This window comes from Varanus komodoensis, unplaced genomic scaffold (assembly GCF_004798865.1).
Source record: "Varanus komodoensis strain SLA01 unplaced genomic scaffold, ASM479886v1 scaffold69, whole genome shotgun sequence".
Lineage (NCBI taxonomy): Eukaryota > Metazoa > Chordata > Lepidosauria > Squamata > Varanidae > Varanus > Varanus komodoensis.
Window position 1 is genome coordinate 1,083,860 of NW_025336334.1, and position 20,797 is coordinate 1,104,656.

Here is a 20,797-nt window from a genome sequence, read left to right on the forward strand (position 1 = left end):
AGAGAGAGAGAGAGAGAGAGAGAGAGAGAGAGAGAGAGAGAAATAACCAAACCAGTTTCTGACCAGGGGATAAGGGATGCCCCCTCACTCAACTCCATTTGATGGGGTCTTATTGCTGCTATTACCTCTGAGAGGAAGTTGAATTTTTGCAGAAAGTATTTCCAGTCTATGGAGTGCTCACCACGAAGTCGTTGCAGTTTGAGGAGATGGTTGAACTGCCTTTCTGAGAGTGGAAAACAGAAGTGATGAAGTACCTGCCGAAAATCCAGGGTTGAGATTGCCCCTATGTGGTCCTTGTCAAAAGCAGAAAAGGCCTACAAAAAGAAACAAGGGAAAGAAATCTAGGTCTCGCTAGCTGGTATCTGACAAAGTGAGTTCCCTCCAGCAAGACTATTCCTGAATGATACAGATAAATATATAGGCAGTGCACATCCATTTGCTGCCTCAAGTATCCTACATATGAAAGAATTTCCCAGTGAATTCTTGTTCAAACATTTTGTTAACTGAGCTGTCCTAAGAGCTGCTTCTCTTCTAACAGGATTCATTATCTAGAGCATGGGTCCTCAAACTACGGCCCATGGGATGGATCCGGCCTGCCATGGCCATCCATCTGGCCCGTGCCACCGTTCACTGCCCATGTGCGTGGGGAGGTGGTGGCTCCCTTGATTGGAGATGGTCTCCAAATGAGCAAACTACTGCCGCACGTGCCCAATGCCGCCTTACAGGTGCCCAACAGCACCTCATTGGCCCACGCCCCAGGTACCCCCATCTCACCGGCCCACATGTGTAGCCGCCACCTTTAACTGGCCCCCTATTGAAAAAGTTTGAGGACCCCTGTTCTAGAGTGTCAGATGGGATGGTTGCTTACAGTAGGCCTCCATAGCAACCAAAGGCAACCAAGGAGCCCTGGGTCTTTAGCAATGGTTGAGAGTCCAGCCAGGGTGAGGAGAGAGAGAGAAAGGTGCCATTTAACAAGCAATGGAGCCTACTCTTTCTAAACATTATGGGGTGGCAAACGAGCTTTACAAGGAAAATACAAGTATTTGCAAACATGTGTTAAGTCTCATTCATGTATCACTCTGTTTCTTTATAGGTATCAAAAACTGACGAAAAATGTGTATGTTAGAGAAAGTTACATGCAAATTTTACTGTAGTTTGAAGAAAACTATCATGGACTGATCAAGAAATTGAACAGAAATGATTGAATACATGTTAAATTTACATGGACTGGAAATAACCTGATTCAATCCAGCCAGTACATTTGATCCCTCAAAGGAAATACAGTACAACCCCATCTAACACACACTGAATACTACTCCTCTAAACAGAAGATCTCCCAGTCACCTCTCTTTTGTCTAGGCTGAACTTCAGTTTCTTGCCCCTTATTTAGTTCAGTACCACTGCCAGGCACTGATTGTGTGTCTTCACTAGCTCAGCTGAGTCAAATGAAAAGAAGGTAAGAACATAAGAAGAGCCAGGCTGGATCAGACCAAGGGCCCATCTACTCCTGCATTCTCTTCACAAAATGACCCACACACTGCCCTCAGGATGCCACAAGCAGGATATGAGTGCAATAGCTATCACCCACACACATTCAACTAATGCACAACTGCCTCCAATGCTGGATGTACCGCATAGCCATCAGGTCTAATAGCCACTAATAGCCTTCTCCTCAATGAATTTGTCTACTCCCTTTTGAAAGCCATCCAACTTGATGGCCATGTCCTGGAAGTGAATTCCATAGTTTAATTATGTGCTGTGTGAAGAAGTACTTTCTTGTATCTATCCCAAATCTTCCACTAATCAGCTTCCTGGGATGGCCTTGTGTTCTAGTATTATAGGAGAGAAAGAAAAATGACTCCATCTCCACTTATTCCATACCATGCATAATTCTGTACACACTGGGTCCCCTTCCCTATCTTTTCTCAAAGTTAAACCATCCCGGCTGTTGCAATCTTTCCTCATAAGAGAGTTGTTCCAACCCCTTGACCATTTTAGTTGCCCTCTTCTGCACCACAGAAGTGTATAAGGGTAGTGTTATATTGGCAGTTGTATTCTCAGTTCCCTTTCTAATTATTTCTAACATGGAGTTTGTCCTTTTCACAGTAGCCACACAAAGGGCTGACATTTTCATTTCCATTTTCATATTCACCATAACCCCAAGAACCCTTTCTTGATCAGTTCCTGCCAGCTCAGATGCTAACAACTTATACTCCAAGTTATGAACCCAGTCATTCCCATTTCAGAGAATGGACAGGGCTACTTCATCAGCCAAAATAGACACTCTTGGGACTCCTCTCCCATATATATTTCTTGAGATCCCTTTGTGTACAACATTTGCCCTTAGTCTTTCACACTGTATGTATCTTTGGGATCTGAATAAGGATCATGAAATTGCCCTCCTTCTCTTTGTCATAATGATGCCTATTTTCCTAGTAAATTACAGTGCTTGCATGATACTGACCTTGTATAACAAATCTGATGAAGCTGTAACTATTTGTTTTATTTTCACCATGGCTTCCTCTATGCTGAGTTGCACAAAACTAATGGGTGGTACAGGTGGAACACTGCTCCTTTTCCATCGTTTGAATGCTCCCCGATCATCAATAGCTCTTAGAAAATCAAAATATGAAATCTTGTTGTCCTGTATGCTAATTCCTAAGCTAAGGGAAAAAAGAAAGAAAAGACTGAAGATTTGTTTCTTATTTCCAAAGTATCGCAGCTAAAGCTGCTGCTACTAATCATTCCATTATAGGGCTTTCTATAGTTCTAGGATTGCTACATGACTAGTTTTAAATTGATGAGTGTATTCTCATGCCAGCCAGCTGAGGGGTTTCCTTTGTTTTTCCTTTTTAATATTTTTGCTCAGCTACAATACCAGGCAATAAGCAATTTTCCATTTGCATATGTTTACACTGATTATTCAGTTATTTGGATTTCTAACTTGCATATTCTGAAAGATTTGATTGGCAAATAACCCAAAAACACATTATGATATAAAAAGAACCCTAACGTATTCCAGCAAAAATTAAAGAATTCAGGAAAGATCAAGGTTGAGGGATTTGTCCTGTTCCTGGGCTTCAATATCCGCTGCTTAAGCTCAGCAACTAAAAGCTGAAGGCAAGAGGAAACTCTTTAAGGAAAATCAGCAATTTGTTGAAGCTTTGTTGAGTATCCAAAGGCAAGGAGGCTTTTTATATCCATCTACTCAAGAGGAGCTGGCACAAGCAAATTGTAAATAGCAACTACAGTAAAGATTAACGCTAAACATTCTGCAGTATTTTGCATCTCCAGGAAAGAATAGGGTTTCTTTTACATATGCACATTCATTATTTTGCTTTTATTATGAAGTATGAACATGCATGTGCAAGGTAGCTGTTACAGATGAAACATTACAAGAGAACTTTTGTATCATCTTTCACGACAGCTGATACAGTGACAGGAGTTCACACATTCAGCTGCGAGTCACCAAATGCTGAAGAACCAAATATGTGGGACTCTAGGCGGTGTTATGTGAGTGTGAACCAGACCTAACTCAAATAATTGGTGTTTTTTCAAACCTAGCCATGCTGCTTTAACTGTCTCTTGCTTAATGCTATTGTTACATACTAATTAAAAGGAATTTCCCTTTCAGGAGTACCATTTAGAAGGGATATGACCAATAGAATGAAGATGAGGTCTTTCTGAATGTTTGGCAAAAGCATTTATTTTACTAACAAAGAAAAGGACACAAACACATTGCTTTATCATAATTGTTCAGTATTTTTCAGGGAAATATAAGGAGTGTTCTGGGTGACAGGATTCAACCTGTCTCCAAAACCTCTCTCATTGCTGAAAGAAGTGTACTGTGGCAAAAGAGAGGAAATAAAGAGACATAGTTCAGATTGGGAGCCCTGGGGCAAGGGTCACAGCTCAGGCAAAAAAGGGCCAAAGCAAAATTTCCTGGGTTTAAGATTCTACTCACCTCCATTTTGCACTGAGAAAGACCCCTAACCCTGAAAAGCTGCTACCAGTCAGTGTAGATCAGGGATGAACAAACTCTTTTGTCCAGAGGTAGACTGTTCTCAGGACCAAGCCAGCTTGGCCTTCTGAACCAAGGGGGAAGGGATCTGCCCTGAAGCCTTTTTCTCCTGTTACTGTACCCACCCCAGCATTTCTTCTCTTCTCAGTGCTTCTGTCTGCATGGAGAACAGGACTTGGCATGCTTCAGACTCCACTCACATCTCCATTGGAGTGCAAATGGTATATAATGTGAAGGAACTCAGCAGCCACTTGCAGAAGCCAAACCCACAAGCACCTGCCTCCTTTACTGGCTGGGTTAGTGTGGCTGGAGTTGACACAGCCAGGGTGGCATGGATCAATCATGTGGCTGAAGTTGTGGAGGTAGCTGGGGCCACTGGTGGGGTACGTGAACTGCAGCACTCACTAGCGACCAGTGAGCAGTGCCTAGGTTTTTTTTTGTGGACTTCTCTTTACCTGACTTTTTTGCCCCTTTGGGCTCCTCCACCATTTTGTGTTTTTTTTTTTCCTTCTTGTGCTTTTTGGTAGCACAGGAGGAGGTTGGTTGGTTGGGTTTCAAAAAAGCCAGTTTCAGCATACCTGCTGATGCAGACATCAGGCAATTTTTCAAAGCCTCCCAAGAGGTAGAAAGGAGGCTTTTTGAGTCATTGGTAACAGCTTGCATAGTGATGAGAGCCTTCATCCACATTTCCATCTTCAGATGGCCAACTCTTTTTTTGGATTTGCTTTGTAAATGCCTGGCAATGAGGGCACTTGTCAACACAATGCTTCTCACCAAGGGAAAACAAAGCGAGTGCCTATCACTGGGTGGAATTTTTATGCCACATCTGACCCACTTTCAGAAGCCAATTTGAAGGCCATTGAGGGAGAAAGGGTAGAGAGAGGGAGAATTTGAGGAAAGGTAGATGATAGAAGGGTTTGGGGGGAGGGCTGGGTAAAGGTAGATTTGTAAGGGGAATATAATTTAGAAGGGAAGAAGTTGGTAAAATTGTGAGGTACACGTCGGAGGGAATGCTAGGAATCCCAAGGCATTTCAAATGGCAGCCGAAAGCAAACTGAGAAAATGGTGGGAGCCTCTATTTACACTAGAGAGGAGTGGAGTGAGACTCTGCTGAAAATTCTAGGCTTAGCTAGAAGAAACTTCCCAAACAGAGGCACTGTGCAGGCTCAGCACCCATTTATGTGATGCATGGAGACCATGAAGAAGAACTCAAGAGCCACTTGCATAAACCAAACCCATGAGCACTTCCCAAGTCCTTCACCTCCTTCATATAACCATGCTATTTCCAATTATTTCCAGTAGGACTGGGAACAGTCTGCAGGGGGATCTCCATATTATCTCTCCTTTCTCAAGTGATGGGGCTTAGTGAAGAGGGGACTGAAGATGGTGTCCAGCCCTCTGCAACCCAGATTAGGAACCTCTTTGGCTTGAGTTTAGGCCTGTGAGCCAGTGGTTCTGCACCCCTGGTAAAGAAACAAACCGAGCTAGATGGGCCAATTGTCTGTCTTGATATAAGACATTTTCCATGATTCTTAATATGGAAGAAGTGAGACATTGTATATCAAGTGTCCTCTAGCACTGCCCTCTGAACTGAGAAGGGTGGCTCTGTTAGAGGAGTGTGCTTTTTGCCAGTCTTGGCATAAAATGCCCTGCAGTGACATCCTCTGAAGCTTATCTTGAGAGAGACTAAGGGGAAGAGAACCCTTTGTATATTGGGCAAAGAGAAGGAAAAGAATGTGTTTATGCTTGATATATATCATTTTCTAACTTCACTTTTCAAGGAAGAATCCCCACCCCCACTCAACTGCACCTGCAAGATACAGAAAAGGATGTTCTGCAAAGTTGTTTCTGAACAGATGTTCTCAAGAGAATTTTAAGAAATGGTCTTCTGAGAGATCTAAAAACTGCTTTGTGGAGCCCTATCATACTCTGTAGCTGGGCTTCTGCAAGCTAGAAAAATGCATATGTTAATCTGAGCAAGTAATTTGTGGTTTGGTATAGGGATTTGTATCTGTCAGGAACCACCTGACAGACAGAGGGTTCAGAAGCCACTTTGACCCCTTTACCCGTCTTTTTCAAGCCACAGCCTCAGATGAGATCCTGAATTATCATTGTCCAAGTACTACTCAGAATCCATTTCCTGAAAAAGCTGAGGATATAACAAAGCATTCTGATTTCCACGAGTCTTATATTTCAAAATTTAGAACAACTTATTCTACTTGAACTATTCCAGGTTTACACTTTTGTAATTATTATCAAGAATTTTCCCTACAAAGAACATTAGAAACTGTTGCTTTTAGAACTAAAAAGTAATTTATGTACTCTGGTCAACTTTTAAAATCTGTGCTATCCTAACCAACTATTACAGTTTTAGAATTCTGCAGGTTCGTATTAGTTGGGCATTGCTTTGTTGCACTCCAGCTCTGCCCTGGAGTGACTGCACATGTGACCATGGGCATTAATAATCTGTTACCCTATTTGTAGCTACTGATATTGAACGAAACCAAATGATGCATCACTGAGCCCTAGTCAGCAACTCATTTTCTCAGAAAAATGAGGCATACCAACTAGTAATTCATCCTGCAAGTTGCAAAATGGCCTGCCAAGTTATATGCTACAGGCAGCTCTTTTTTCACCAGATTTCTGCCTCCACATTGGCAACAAGGAAATCCAGCAGGGGAAGTTCTGGTTTGGTTCTGGGGCTCTAGCTGTTCTCCCTTACAGGATCAGCTCCTGGTTATGAATCCTGTAAGCAAAAGCCCCCCCACCCCCGCAGTGCACCCCCAGACAGTAAGGCTCTTCCTACCCCCCAACTGCAATTGTGTTCCGCCCCCTCACCTCCATCCCAGAGCAAGCAGAAGAGTGGCAGTGGCAGCAAAATATGGTTGCTGCTATAGAGAGACCAAACTCTGCTGCTTCTTGTCACCATTGCCTCTCACTTGTTTACTACAGTAGGTAAGAATTACATAGCAACAAGGAGTGGTTTACCATCCTCGGCCTCTATGTGGTGGAGAGCAAGAAGCTGCCACTAGAAGTAGTGGTGCAGTGTCAGGAGAGGGAAGGGAAGCCCCACCAATGTAAGAGGGGAGCAGGTAGTTGGTGGCTGCCGATGGTCCTTCTTAGCAGTGGCCAGCCCTCTGAAGATGCCAATCTTTCCTATCCCCAGATCCATACCACGGAAGCAAAGTTGTGCTCTTTTTTGATTCTTGCTTTAGGACCTGTATACCTTTAGGCCAAGAAACACTGTTGCCTGAACGGAAAACCTAAAAGTTACCCAACACTACTGCAAAAATACAAGAATAAAGGAAATAATTGACCATTTGCTCCTCTTCTGTCACCCACAGGGAGGTCTTACTCTGCCTCATGGCAGGATAGACCCTGCTTTCTTTCTCATATATCCTCACACAGAATATTGCAAGGAATGGAGCAAACCCTTAAATTCAGCCAATACCAATAGTGTAGATTTGAAGCTTTAAATGATCAAACTGAAGTACCTCCTGTGGTCTGATTCCACTGTAAATCACTGTGATAACTCTTTCCAAAATGACCTATTGCCAGAATATTCATTGGCAACAATAACTCATTAAATGGGTGAGAAGCTGTGTTAACAAAAAGGAGCCTTGATAAGGGATGGAAAAAGAAATAAAATGCAGAGACCCAAATATCTGCTGCTAACCATTCACCCCCCCCCCCGCACACACACACATTCAAGAGCACTGCTTTGCATCTTGCAGCTGCAGAGCACTCCAATCCACGCATTAGCCTGTGTCAAGCTGGCTCAGATGTTAGAGACTCAGTGGAAAAAGAAATAATCAACGCACTTCAGTGGAGGAATAAATTGCCAAGTTGGTATTAAATTTTTAGTAATAAAACCAAATGCATATGCTAATCTACTCTATTATTTAAGGCAGGGTGGGAGGAGAACAGACTCTTTCCGATCTGGAAAGGACTAGTCTGCAGAAAATTACAATGAATGGAAGTGTTTATCATCAAAGTCTTTGAGGAAAGGAGCATGCAGCAAAAATTCTTATTAGAGGCTTAATTCAAGGCAGCTTAAATCACTCAATTTATAGGTGGAGTAAAAAGATTTTGTTTAGGTTTCTTTTCTGCTCCTTCCAAAAGAAAAGGGAAAAGTATTTGGAGTGCAATTCTACTGAATCCTATACTCTCATATAATCAATGGCAGTTTAAGATGTACTCCACATAGCAAGGTAGAGGGTTTTTTTTGGGGGGGAGGGTATGTTTAACAGGTCTCTTGTGTTCTCTGCTCCTATCGCCTATTCATTGGGCTCACAAAAAAAGCCTGATGTTATTTTGCATATATACAAAAATCTTATATTTGCAAAGTTGTTTAAGTACAGATTATTATTATTGTACAGACTCAAAAATGAGCAATAAACTATACTTATTGTGGACAAATGACAGTTAACAAAAGCATTGTCTTTGAAATTGTTGCGGAGTAATTTATCCTTGGTTTGTCTCCCACTTCAGCTTTTGGAAAGTAAAAGTAAAAATACATTTTCTAAATCCAACCATGAAATTAAATTAAATTAATATCCTAGTAATTTTGGACCGTTTAATTTGTTAAAGGCACACTGAAGGAACAGAACAAGTTGGGATTTGCAGACATTCTGGGTATACTACTTGTGAACGGGGTGTGGGGAGGTCACAGGGAACACAGATTCTTTGGAAACTAAAGACATCTTAGATTAAAATTAATGGAATCTTTGGAGTTGGCAAAAGGTTTAAATCCCACTCAATTCAAAATGAACAAGCTAATTGGCTGATCATTCAGTGAAAGGCAGATTGAAAAAGAAATGCCACCCCAATTATGCATTTACATAAATTTGACATATGTTACAATCAATATATTAAAGATCAGGAAGTTAGTCTATTAATTGCACATAAGCTTAATAAATGTACCAAACTAGGCCAGATACATTAAAGTTATGACAACCATAATAACCTGTACAGAAGTTCACTATACTGTTCATAGCCAAGGCAACAGTGAAAATCTTCCAGTATCTTCCGTAGGTTGCCCAATGATATGCAGCCATCCCTATTTTTATCGTGTTGCAAAAATGCCTTATGGAAGTCCTGGGAACAGTCATGGTACTTCTCTCTAAAAGAAAGTTGATTTCCAGTTATTTTTTTCTTTAAAGAAAGAAAAACCCTAATTCATCAGCTATAAAATTCCTATTAGGTCTGTGCAACATGTGATCCATCAGAGATGATGCACCCTGCTTGCCATGTATCTCTGTTTACCAGAGATTGAATAAATAGCCTGATTTGTTCAATGGGATATTTAAAAGTCTATGCCAAGGGTATGGGCTGCAAGATGGCAAAGCTATAGCTAACGAGGTAAAAAAGGTGAAGGATTCCCCATGACATTAAGTCATGCCCAACTCTAGGGGGGCGATGCTCACCTACATTTCTTAGCCAAGGGAGCCAGCGTTTGTTCACAGACATTTTCCGTGGGCTGTGACCGACACAACTAAATGCCGAGGCACATGGAATGTGCTTGGAATTGCTAACCTATCAATTGACAAGCCCAGTGGCAATACGGTTTAAACCACTGCACCATCCAAGCCCTTATAGCTAAGGAACTGACCTGCAACTAGGAAGGACTCTGGTTCACCTCAGCCATGAACTTAGTAAGTGGCCTTAAAGAAAACACTTTTCTCACAGCCTCAACTGCTTACCCCACATTTAATAATACTCCCAAAACTTTAGTGGGCAGCTTTAAGGATTACTTTGAGTGTGTTCAGATGGCTCATTGAGGGTTACTTAACCCAGGACAAACTGTGACACCTGTGGCACTAGGTTTCACAGCAATCCCCACTTGGGAGTCATGTGATGCAAACTTTGTAAGCGTGGTTCTTTAACCCTTGTAAAAACCATGCTTGCTGGGACTGTTTAACACAACAACCCCAGCTGGCATTGCATATTCAAAATGGGAGCTTCACTACAGATTAACTAACTCACAGTGGAATTTCATGTCACACAAATTGCCACAAGGTATGTAAACCATTATAAACACTTAAGGTGCACTATATAAATGCTTGTTGTCATCACAGTTATTACTTGGTTCTTGATCCCTGACAGCACATTTAGATTCTAAATACCATAAAAAACTGTAATAGAATAATGTCAGCAGTAACAATCTGGAATCCTTTTCAGATGCATGTTACACACCAAACAGCTAAAATGATATCTTTGCACTGCTACTGCTACATTCTACCTTCCATATCAAAACTAAAAAAAAGGGCAATCAAACCCTTCTTTCTGTCCTTATTTTTAGAAAACTGAGATATTCAGCTATTTCTTGGTCTAAGTAAATGGTTGCCAAGCAGTAATTATTCCAATCATGGCAGAAAAATTGAGCACCAAGTATATGTTTTAAGCTACAGATCCAGCAAGGCTACCAACCACCCCACCCCTACCCCTACCCCTACCCCAAAACATAAAACTCACCACCCAATCTTTACTTGCAAATGCATTGTATTTCCCTTAAAGTGCTGTAGAACCACTGTTCAAATGTTTCTAATTTGGGCTATTTGTTCCTCTTGAGTTAAAATAAAAGGGGGGAAAAACACCCAGATTTCCCCCCTCCTTGAATATTAAGTTTTTCAGACCCCTTTGTCAGTTGAACTGTGTCTAAACTGTAAGCTAATGAACATGTTTTACAAAACATTTAGGGTGAAATTGAAAGAGAAGCACATAAAAGAAGTTAGGCTCTGCACTATGAATAGCTAGATTTTAGCTAGAGTAATACAGGTGGTGTTTTGTAACTGAAGAACAATGGATATGCGGCTACCATTACATAGATCAGTCTCCTTCTGTTATGACCATCCCCATTAAAACAGATAAAAGCTGATAAAGATGCTGAGACAAATATCCTTTTTACTTTTCCTTGGATATACACCACACATATTATCTGGTTGGGCAGCTGCAGGGGGGATGGAAGGAAGAGTCGATACCAAATGTCAATTTGAAAACAAAAACCAGCCATTTTCTGGCCATATTGTGATGCAGAACTCCCTCAAGAAGATAAGACCAGCCATGCTGGACCAGACCAATGGTCCATCCAGTCCAGCATTCTCTTCACATGGGAGCAGACCAGTTGGATGTGTTAAGAAAGATGATTTAATGGCTTGGGGCCAACATGGCGTGGGTTTTACCCATTTGTGGCCATCATTTATGTGAACTGTGTTATGAGATAATTTATTATGATGGGAGCAACCTGTGCAGTAAATTGCACAGCATGATAGAGCCACAAGATGAGAAAATCAAAATACTAATCCCACATGACAAAAATTAACTACTAGACTGGTTCTCACTTTCCTTGGGGAAATCTCACAGTTCAGAGATGTTACTACTGTTTTTCCATTCCTTCCCAGTACTACTGAAATTTAGACTGGTAGCAAGGTGCTACCATTTTTCCTTCTTTGACATTAACAGCTCTGCATGACAATAAAATCCCCAGATAAGAAAAACTATCCTTAAACTATCTGTTCACTGCCTACCAAGAGGATTAGAATGGTCACATCTTCATAAAAACACAAGTATATTGACCAATATTATCTCATAAATAAAATGAGTACATTCACATGTCATGTCATGCTTAACCTACCCTGCATGTGTTGGAAAAATCTGGATAAATCCTGTCAGAAAAACATTGCTTCTGTGTGCTTTTGCACTGTGGAATAAATCCTGTACTCCCTTCTCAAACCAAGCTAAGTCACTGTTTAAAATGGCATTCCTCCCCCGCTCCTTTCTCTCACCTTTAGCTGTAGGCTACAGTAGACAGGCCATTCAGTCCAAATATGCACTATATTCCTTCACAATTGTTAAATAATCGTTGTTGGAATAAGCAGGTTGCTTACCTGTAACTGATGTTCTTCGAGTGGCCATCTGTGCAGTCACACATATGGGTTCTGCGCCTGCGCAGTGCCTTTGGCCGGAAGATTGAAAGCTAACGGTTTTTGGCAGGAAGCTCCGCTCCCCTCCCCCATGGGCTATAAAGAGCGGAGCGTCCGCCATTTGTTCAGTCTTTGACGACCGAACGTGCACCCCCTTGTGGAAAAATTCTCAGTATGAGATAGGAAAAAACGGATCGGTACCAAGAAAAAAATGGGAAACTTTCGGTACCAATGAATGAGTCCACTCACCGACACCGAGCGGGGCTGGCGGGTGGGTTGTGTGACTGCACAGATGGCCACTCGAAGAACATCAGTTACAGGTAAGCAACCTGCTTTTCTTCGTCGTGGCCTCTGTGCATCACACATATGGGTAGATTAACAAGCTTACCATCAAAGGAGGAGGGAAGGTGTCCTCATTGTAGGACGGAGGAGAGTACAGCTCTACCAAAAGAGCAGTCCCGTCGAGCCTGAACATCGAGACGGTAGTGCCTGGTGAAGGTGCAAGGGTTCGCCCAAGTAGCGGCTCGGCAGACGTCATTGATCGGAACTCCGGATGCGAATGCAGAAGACGTAGCGACAGCTCTAGTGGAATGGCCTTGGGGAACTGTAGGCAGTTCGAGCTTAGCTAACTGATAGCACAAGGTAATAGTGTGGACTATCCACTTAGAGAACCTTTGAGGAGTGACTGGGTCGCCCTGATCTCTAGCCGAATATTTAATGAACAGTTTATTGGATCGCCGAATAGACTCCGTTCGCGATCGATAAAAGGCTAAACAACGCCGAACGTCGAGGGAGTGCAAAGATCTTTCCAAGGGATTCGACGGCGATGGAAAAAAGGCAGGCAGTACAATGTCTTGTCCTGAATGGAAAGGTGTAGAGACTTTGGGCAAGAAAGATGGGTCGAGACGTAAAACAACCTTTTCTCTATGGAAGTTTAGATAAGGAGGGTCGATGCGGAGGGCGCAAAGCTCACTAGCTCTCCGGGCTGACGTGACAGCTACAAGGAACGCTGTCTTCCACGAAACTAATCGGAGATCCACAGTCGCCAAAGGTTCAAAGGGGGCCCTCATAAGAGCCTGTAGAACTCCAGAAAGGCTCCACGTGGGCATAACCGGTCTAATCGATGGATTAAGGTTATACATTCCTTTCAAAAATCTCTTGAGAATAGGATGAGAAAACAGGGGTGATCCGTCGACTAAGCCACGGTAGTAAGCTATTGCGGCCGTATACACTTTAATAGAAGACGGCTTCAGTCTGGAGTGATGCAACTCCAGAAGGAACTGAAGAATTTGTTCAATTGATGAGACAAGTGGGGAGAACGAATGAGACTCGGCGAAGGCGGAAAACCGTTTCCATTTAGCCGTATATGACTTTCTTGTGGACGGCTTTAGAGCAGCGTCGATAATATGCTGAATCTCAGGGTGCAAGAGCGTTGGATTCGAATTCGACGGGGTCTGTCTCAAACCGGATGGTACAGAGAGATTGTGGCAGTGAGAAGCAACTGCATGGTTGGATTTGAGAATCGGGGCCGAAGTGGTTGAAGTGATCGTCGATACCGATGAATTAATAGAAGCTGTAGGATTCGAGGCTCTCGAATCCGTCGCCGGCCCCAATGCAAGGTCAATCATCGAATCCGCCACGCTGTCAGATTCAATGAGAGCAAGTCCGGGTGACGAAGTGTGCCGTCCATTTGCGTTATAAGATACGGAAGTGTCGGAAGATGAAGAAACTCCCCTCGGGAGATGTCGAGCAGTTTCGCAAACCACGCTTGGCGTGGCCACCAGGGGGCAACTAGTATCCCCGATGCACGGTCGCTCACTATCTTTGCTACGACCTTCATCAAAAGAGGGATCGGAGGGAAGGTGTAGAAGTTCATATTGTTCCAAGGGATCATGAATGTGTCCCCTAGGGAGGCATGTCCGATTCCCGCTCTCGAGCAGTAAGCCTCGCACACCCTGTTCTGTTGGGTAGCGAATAAGTCCACATCGGGAAATCCCCAGCGCCTGAACAGATGGTTGTGCGTGCGAGGGTCCAGTTCCCACTCGTGAGAAGTGAAGATGTGCCTGCTGAGAAGATCCGCATGCACATTGTCTGTGCCAGCCAGATGAACGGCCATCAGAGTGATGTGTCTCTGAATGCACCAGTCCCAAATTCTCATAGAAAGCCTGGCTAAGGTCGGTGACTTCGTCCCTCCCTGTTTGTTCAGATAAAAAACGGTCGCTATATTGTCCGAAGTTATCTGAACGATCTGATAATGAAGGAGGTCTTCGAAAGAACGAAGGGCCTTGAAGACTGCCAATAGCTCTAGGAAGTTGATATGATTCGTGGATTCTAGACGAGTCCACGTACCCTGGGTAGACAGGCCAGAGCATATCGCTCCCCATCCTCGGAGAGACGCGTCGGTGCCGAGAGTTATCATAGGAGGTCGCGCCCGGAAGGGGACTCCCATCACTAGATTGGTCGGCTTCAGCCACCAGGACAGGGAGTGGAGCACGGAAGACGGGATCCGAATCAGTTTCGATTGTGGGTCCCTTTGAGGATGATACACCTTGTTGAACAATAGTTGTAAGGGGCGAAGCCGAAGTCTGGCATGTGGAACTACGGCAACTGAGGAGGCCATATGCCCCAGGACCCTCTGGATGGATCTCGCCGTAACCGTTCCCTGTCGACGGATTCGATGAATATGGTGAGCGAGGGTCTGCTGTCTGTCCCGAGGAAGGAAGGCTTTCTCCAACGTCGAATCCAAGTGGGCTCCAATGAAGGTGAGTGTCTGTGTCGGGAGAAGAGATTTCTCTATTAATACGGAGGCCCAGACTATCTAGTAAGGTACATGTTGAATGGATGGCATCCAAGAGTCCTTCTCTGGACTGCGAAACTAACAGCCAGTCATCGAGGTACGGGTAAATTTGTATACCCTGAAGGTGTAGGAAGGCACAGACAGGAGCCACGCATTTAGTAAAAGTTCTTGGAGCTGTAGCCAGTCCGAAAGGTATAACTTTAAACTCATAAAGTTGGTTTTCAACAGCAAAACGAAGGAAACGCCTGTAAGTTGGATGAATTGAAATATGAAAGTAGGCGTCCTTCAGGTCCAGTGAGGCGAACCAATCCCCTCTCCTTAACAACGGCAAAATGTTTTGAAGGGTGGTCATATGAAACTTTCTCTGAATAATAAACTTATTCAAGTCCCGTAAATCCAAAATCGGACGTAGACCACCGTCCCGCTTGGGGACCGTAAAGTATCTGGAATAGAACCCGTGGAGTCCGTCAGATGGGGATACTTGGCGAATTGCTCCTTTTTGGAGAAGTTGCTGTATTTCGTTGAGAAGTACTGGCGAACATGAAGTAACCCGGATCGGACTCGATGGGGGAACGATGTCGAATTCTATTCGACAGCCGTGTTGAACAATGGATAATACCCACCGGTCAGATGTGATGGACTCCCAAATGGGAAGTCGGCTCCGGAGCCGATCCCCAGATGAGAGAGGGGTGGGTATTTGAGGAGTGTGAGGAGTGGTTCGCCAATCACGTCAGCACTGCCTCCAATCGTCGAATCGGCGACGGCCCTGCTGGTATCTTTGTTGAGGTTGCTGACGGCGGCGTTGCTGTTGCTGCCGATGTTGAAGCTGTTGCCTGGGGTAATACTGCTGTCTGTAGGGCGGACGGTTCCATGGCCACTTACGTTTGGGCAGCGACTGAAGCTCCATTCGTCGGGCCGTCATCCGAGACTCATGGAGTTTCTTGAGCTTATGGTCCATCTTAGCGTGGAATAGCCCGGACCCATTGAAGGGCATTTCTTTGATGCACCGTTTGGTCTCCTCAGGGAAATTGGCGCTCTGTAGCCACGCATGTCTCCAAAGCGAGACAGCACCAACCAGTGCCCTCGAATTGGTGTCCACATGGTGCCTGGCTGTGGACAATTGTTGCACCACCACGTGCATCACCTCTTTGATGAGGATCTTGGCCAATTCGCCCTGTTGATCCGGGAGGGCCGAGACGACGTTGTTGAGACGCTGCATTATGAAATACTGGTATCTCGCCAACATCGCCTCGTAATTAGAGATACGCAATCCCAAGCCTGAGGCTGCGTAAACCCTCCTGGCCAGTGCATCTATCTTACGGCCCTCCTTGTCTCTCGGCGCGGTATGACCCCTTGCCTCCCTTCCTTGGGAGGACTCCACCACGACTGAGTTCGGCTTGGGGTGTCGGAGGAGGAATGGAATGTCCTCCTCCCGAACCCGGTACATGGCTTCATACCTCCGGGATGTAGGTTGAGGATGGGATGGCAAGTCCCAGGGTTGGGTCATCGCCTGCCGCAAGGTGGTAATCAGTGGCAGGACGATGGAGGTGGACTGCTCCCCGCGGACGACGTCGTATATTTTGTCCGTAGACGGCCCTGGCCGTTGGACGGCGTCGATGTCCAAAGATTGGACGAGCCTGCCCATTAGCTCCGCAAAGGACACATGTGACTCGTCTGGTGATGCGGGGCCCTGGGAGGTAACCGCGGCATCAGGAGAGGTCAAATCCAAATCGGAGTCGACAGAATCCACGCCGTAATAAGGAGGAGCCGAAGAGGAAGACTCTGCTGGCGAGAAGGAGCGACTGCTATCATCCCGTGGTACTGGGGATGAGCGCCTTGGATCTGGATGGGGCGGGCGGTCACGAAGGTGGAATTGTGGTTGATCCCTTGAAGCGGGATAGAATCCGGTCGAGTATGGCTTGTCCCAAGGTGGATAATAGGGACGACGCCAGTCCTCGACCCTCTCGGAGCGCAGCTCCCTAGAATGGCTTCTGCGGGTCCTAGGTGGGGTGTCAACCACATCCGCCTCCAGCGTAGCCGTGGGCATAGGGGTTGGTGACCTAGCCCTGGGAGGAGAGTCCTGGATCTCTCCATCCGAGATCGAACCCCGTTGGACAGCTGGCGGCAGTTCAACCAGGGGATCAGCCACACGGTGAGGAGACCCTTGAGGGGTGACCCTCATGGCTGCCTGGATCGCCGGCTCGGGTGGCGTCGGCATGGTAGGAGGTGCCGGTACCGACGCTACTGTTGAACCCGAGGTACGGTGTCGGGGTCGATCCGGATCCTTAGCCTTCGGGGTCGACTTAGAAGGCTTCTCCTTCCTGGCCTTTTTGGCAGGTTTTACAGCCTCGGCATGCTTGCGCTTCTCCCTTTTTTTCTTAGGGGAAGCTGGTGGGGCCCTCAAAGCAGAGGCACCTTCATCTGATGGAAGGGAGGGCGGTACCACCGCAGCCGGGCAAGGCTTCTGAACAGTGACCAATGGGTCGGACTGCATAAGAGTCCAATCCCACAGGAGTCTCCGGAGGCGGTTCTCCCAGTTTTTTCTGGCCTGTTTGGAGAAGGCCAGACAGTGGGAGCACCTGTCAGTCCTATGCCCCTCCCCCAAACAGAGGAGGCATAGATCGTGTGGGTCGGATGGAGACATTTTCGATCCGCACTCCGCACACTTGCAGAAGGCCGTTTGCTGCACCATCGCAAGAAGAAGAAGAAAAAGGAAGACAGTGCAGAGGGTAAGAATATATTTTTGTTTTTGTTTTTGTTTTAGAAGGAGAAATGGAACACTAGAACGATAGAAGAAGAAACTAGAAGTAACGAGTTTTAGGGATATAAAAACTGGGAATGAAAAGAAGACAATAGCTTCGAGGAAACGGTCAAGCGAAAGACGAAAGCGGCACGAGGCACAGGGAACGGCGGTCGCAAAGACTGAACAAATGGCGGACACTCCGCTCTTTACAGCCCATGGGGGAGGGGAGAGGAGCTTCCCGCCAAAAACCGTTAGCTTTCAATCTTCCGGCCAAAGGCACTGCGCAGGCGCAGAACCCATATGTGTGATGCACAGAGGCCACGACGAAGAATCACAGTTTACAAAGAAGTTTCTTCCTAGCCCAGAGGGCTCTCTGTGCCCTGGCCATTCAAAAGGGTGTGGATGCATTACTTAGGGTCTGAGTCTGGATGAGCTTATCATGAATAGTTTCTCAGTAGCTTGAATTTACATGTCTAAGCAGACCTGGAGATGGGTTCAGGTTACTCAACTAAAGTGTCAATACATTGCAATTAGAAATATTGTAATCTTATTGTCACTGTATGATTGACTGACATTCCTTTATCTGTTCTGTATGTGATGACCTCAGAATCTTATTGTAATGCCTGCATTCTGTCACCAATTGCCCTGTAGCTGTGTACATGGCCAGGAGGGTATAAAATACCCTGTAGTTGTATTGAAACCTTGCAGCGAGTTTACTTCTGCCTGCCCGGTAATGCATTATCGTGAGTCTACCATGGGAACCTGGGTCATACAATAAAGCCAAGATGGTCTGGACGCTTGATCTTTCCCACGAACCCGAGTTTTATTTCCTCCTCACAAATTGAAATTCCGGGATTTTCTGACACATGTCACTGAGAAGAAACCATGGTAAGCCCATTAAAACAGAAACAAGCAAAACACTTTTAAAAGGAGTTGGAGTTTGATGGTGTCAAAATGCTGGCTACTTTTAAAGGATGGCTCCCGCTTTTTCACATTCTTTCACATTCACATCTAGACTCTAAGGGACAAGTGGAAAAGTGAAAGCACGTTTAAGCACCCTTAAGACACCCTTAAGCACCCCGCCCCAAGAAAAACAAAAACAGAATCTGGGAGCAAGGGGGTATAGATCTCACCATCCCCTTTTCATGACTTGTGTCTTTGGTTTGGCTTGACAGCCTTTTGACAGTTGTCAAACCCAACCTGATCGCAGAAAAGGAGCTACTAGGAGCTTCTCTAACTCAATGTTGCACTTTGGTTGTAGGTACCTTCCTAGGCATTGCCCAGAGGAGACTGCCCATTTTCACACACTTGTCTTAAATACACAGGTGTACACTTGCAAGAGAGTACAAAGTATATTTTTAATAACTATGTATACATTTATCTGCATGCTTTTGGAGATCCTGAACATGAACAAAAAAACTAGTTAGCAACCACTGCCAACCCCTCCAAGGTGTCACCTGGACTGTCAGTGGCTATAAAACAAGGATTATGAAAACCAGCTGCCAAAAGAATCACCTCAGCCAGTACCAGTCACCTCAAATTGTTGTGAATGACAAAGGGATTTTACTGCTCTTACTAAGCTGCTCACCAGCTGTTTTCCAATACTCATGGTGGGGTCAATCAGCTGGGTTCAGATGACACAACAATCCATCATAGGTACAGCAAAGCCTAGTAAAACTCATGGGTCGTCTGGGTGGCTTGTTGCCCACAAATGAGCCACCTTGTAGGAAACAGTCTAAGCTTATGTAACACAACAAGCTTGTCACTTATAATAGGTTGCCCTGTTGTGTGAACACAGTCAACAGCAACGATAAATTTACTTACTTGATCTTAATTATAATCTCATTGATGTCAATGTGCTTCTTTTTCTCTCTTTTGTAATGATCCATAAAATGTGCATAATCTTCTGCCATAATCCGCTCATTGAGGCCAGTGTCAGGAGCCATATTTTCTACACCCATTTTTTGCAGAAATTCTTGATGAGTAAGGTAGCCTTTTGCATTGATATCATACCTTTGAAAACATCAAAGAAGATATATTTTCTTCAGTGATATACTAAGTTTTAAAAGTCCAAAGTAGCATGCTACTATCTCTTGAACATACTAAGCCTGATTCTTCTGTGGAGAAATGCACAGGGAAACACACTAGGAAATAAGTATACCACTGTAATGTCCCCATGTGCACCTGTCTTTTGTGGGAAAAATCTGTCAAATCTCTTGCAAGTGGATATTTACAATAAAAAAATCTATGCAACTAGGAAGAACAGAAGAACTACCTTGCTGGATGAGATCAAGGCTCATTAAATGGAGCATTCTGTTTCCACCAGTGACCAGTGATCTCTGGAACATCACAGAGTATAGAGGTGATGCCCACGACTAATAGCCATTGATAGATCTGTTCTCTGTGATTTGCCCAATTATTTTTAAAGCCATCTAAGCTAGTGTGTATCCACCAAATTTGTATTCTGATGTTATATTTTCATTTGTACTCAAAGTTATCCAGGTACTACACATATGTTGGAACTAGGTGGCTAGCCCAATGAAGAGAACTTCCTATGCATCATCCTGCTGAATCTACTCACACTTAGATTCCACACACACCAATGAGCCAACTTTCCCCCACAATGTTTTATGTGTCCTAAAGTCATTTGAATACCCAGATCAATATCGACTGCGCCCCGGCAGTCGACGCTGGAGAGGAACTACTGTGCGCCACCAGCCTACGCCGCGAAGACCGCGCCACGCCGCTCCGCCATTCCATCACCCACCTGGCTGCTCTGCCATGCCCCTGCACGCGTTGGAGGCGTGCCGGACGAGGCGGGGTGTCGGGAGCCCAGCGGCTTGAAAGCGCCGGCGGCTGCTGGGGCCGGCGGCTGAAGGGCGTCAGCCAAAGGGCGGTCGCCGCCATTTTGGGGGGGCCGAGCGGGGAGGCCAAGCGGGGGGCTGGGCTGGCCAGGGGGCTTTCACTTTCGCTGTGTTAGGCCCTCCTGCTGAGTGGTGAATTTTTTAAATGTTTTTATAATTTTATAGTGTTTTATATTGTTTTATGGAGTCGTCCCTGGCCATGCTGCCGCTTGCATTTCCTGGGGAGCGCACCGGCGCCGCCATTGGGGTGGTTATTGGCAATGGACGTAACAGCGGTGGGAGCTTAACGTGCCCGCATAGAAGAAGGAGGGACAGATGGCTGACACCTGTCCCTACTTCTGGTTTTGCTCCCAGCCAGAGGGTGCCAGGGAGTCTTGTCAGTCGCCCCTCGGGCCTGACGGTGCTGTTGCTTAATGCCAGGTCGGTCAATAACAAATCTGCCCTCATCCA

At 45.1% G+C, this 20,797-nt stretch overlaps 1 protein-coding gene across 1 annotated transcript in view; it reads right to left on the reverse strand.

Moving 5' to 3' along the window:
* EFCAB6 (EF-hand calcium binding domain 6) overlaps nt 1-20,797 on the reverse strand; it is a 174,833-nt gene that overhangs the window by 35,049 nt on the left and 118,987 nt on the right. Inside the window, 4 exon segments of the mRNA XM_044450904.1 lie at nt 126-314; nt 2,465-2,663; nt 8,988-9,143; nt 19,308-19,496. Of these exon segments, the coding sequence (XP_044306839.1) occupies nt 126-314; nt 2,465-2,663; nt 8,988-9,143; nt 19,308-19,496 (733 nt within the window).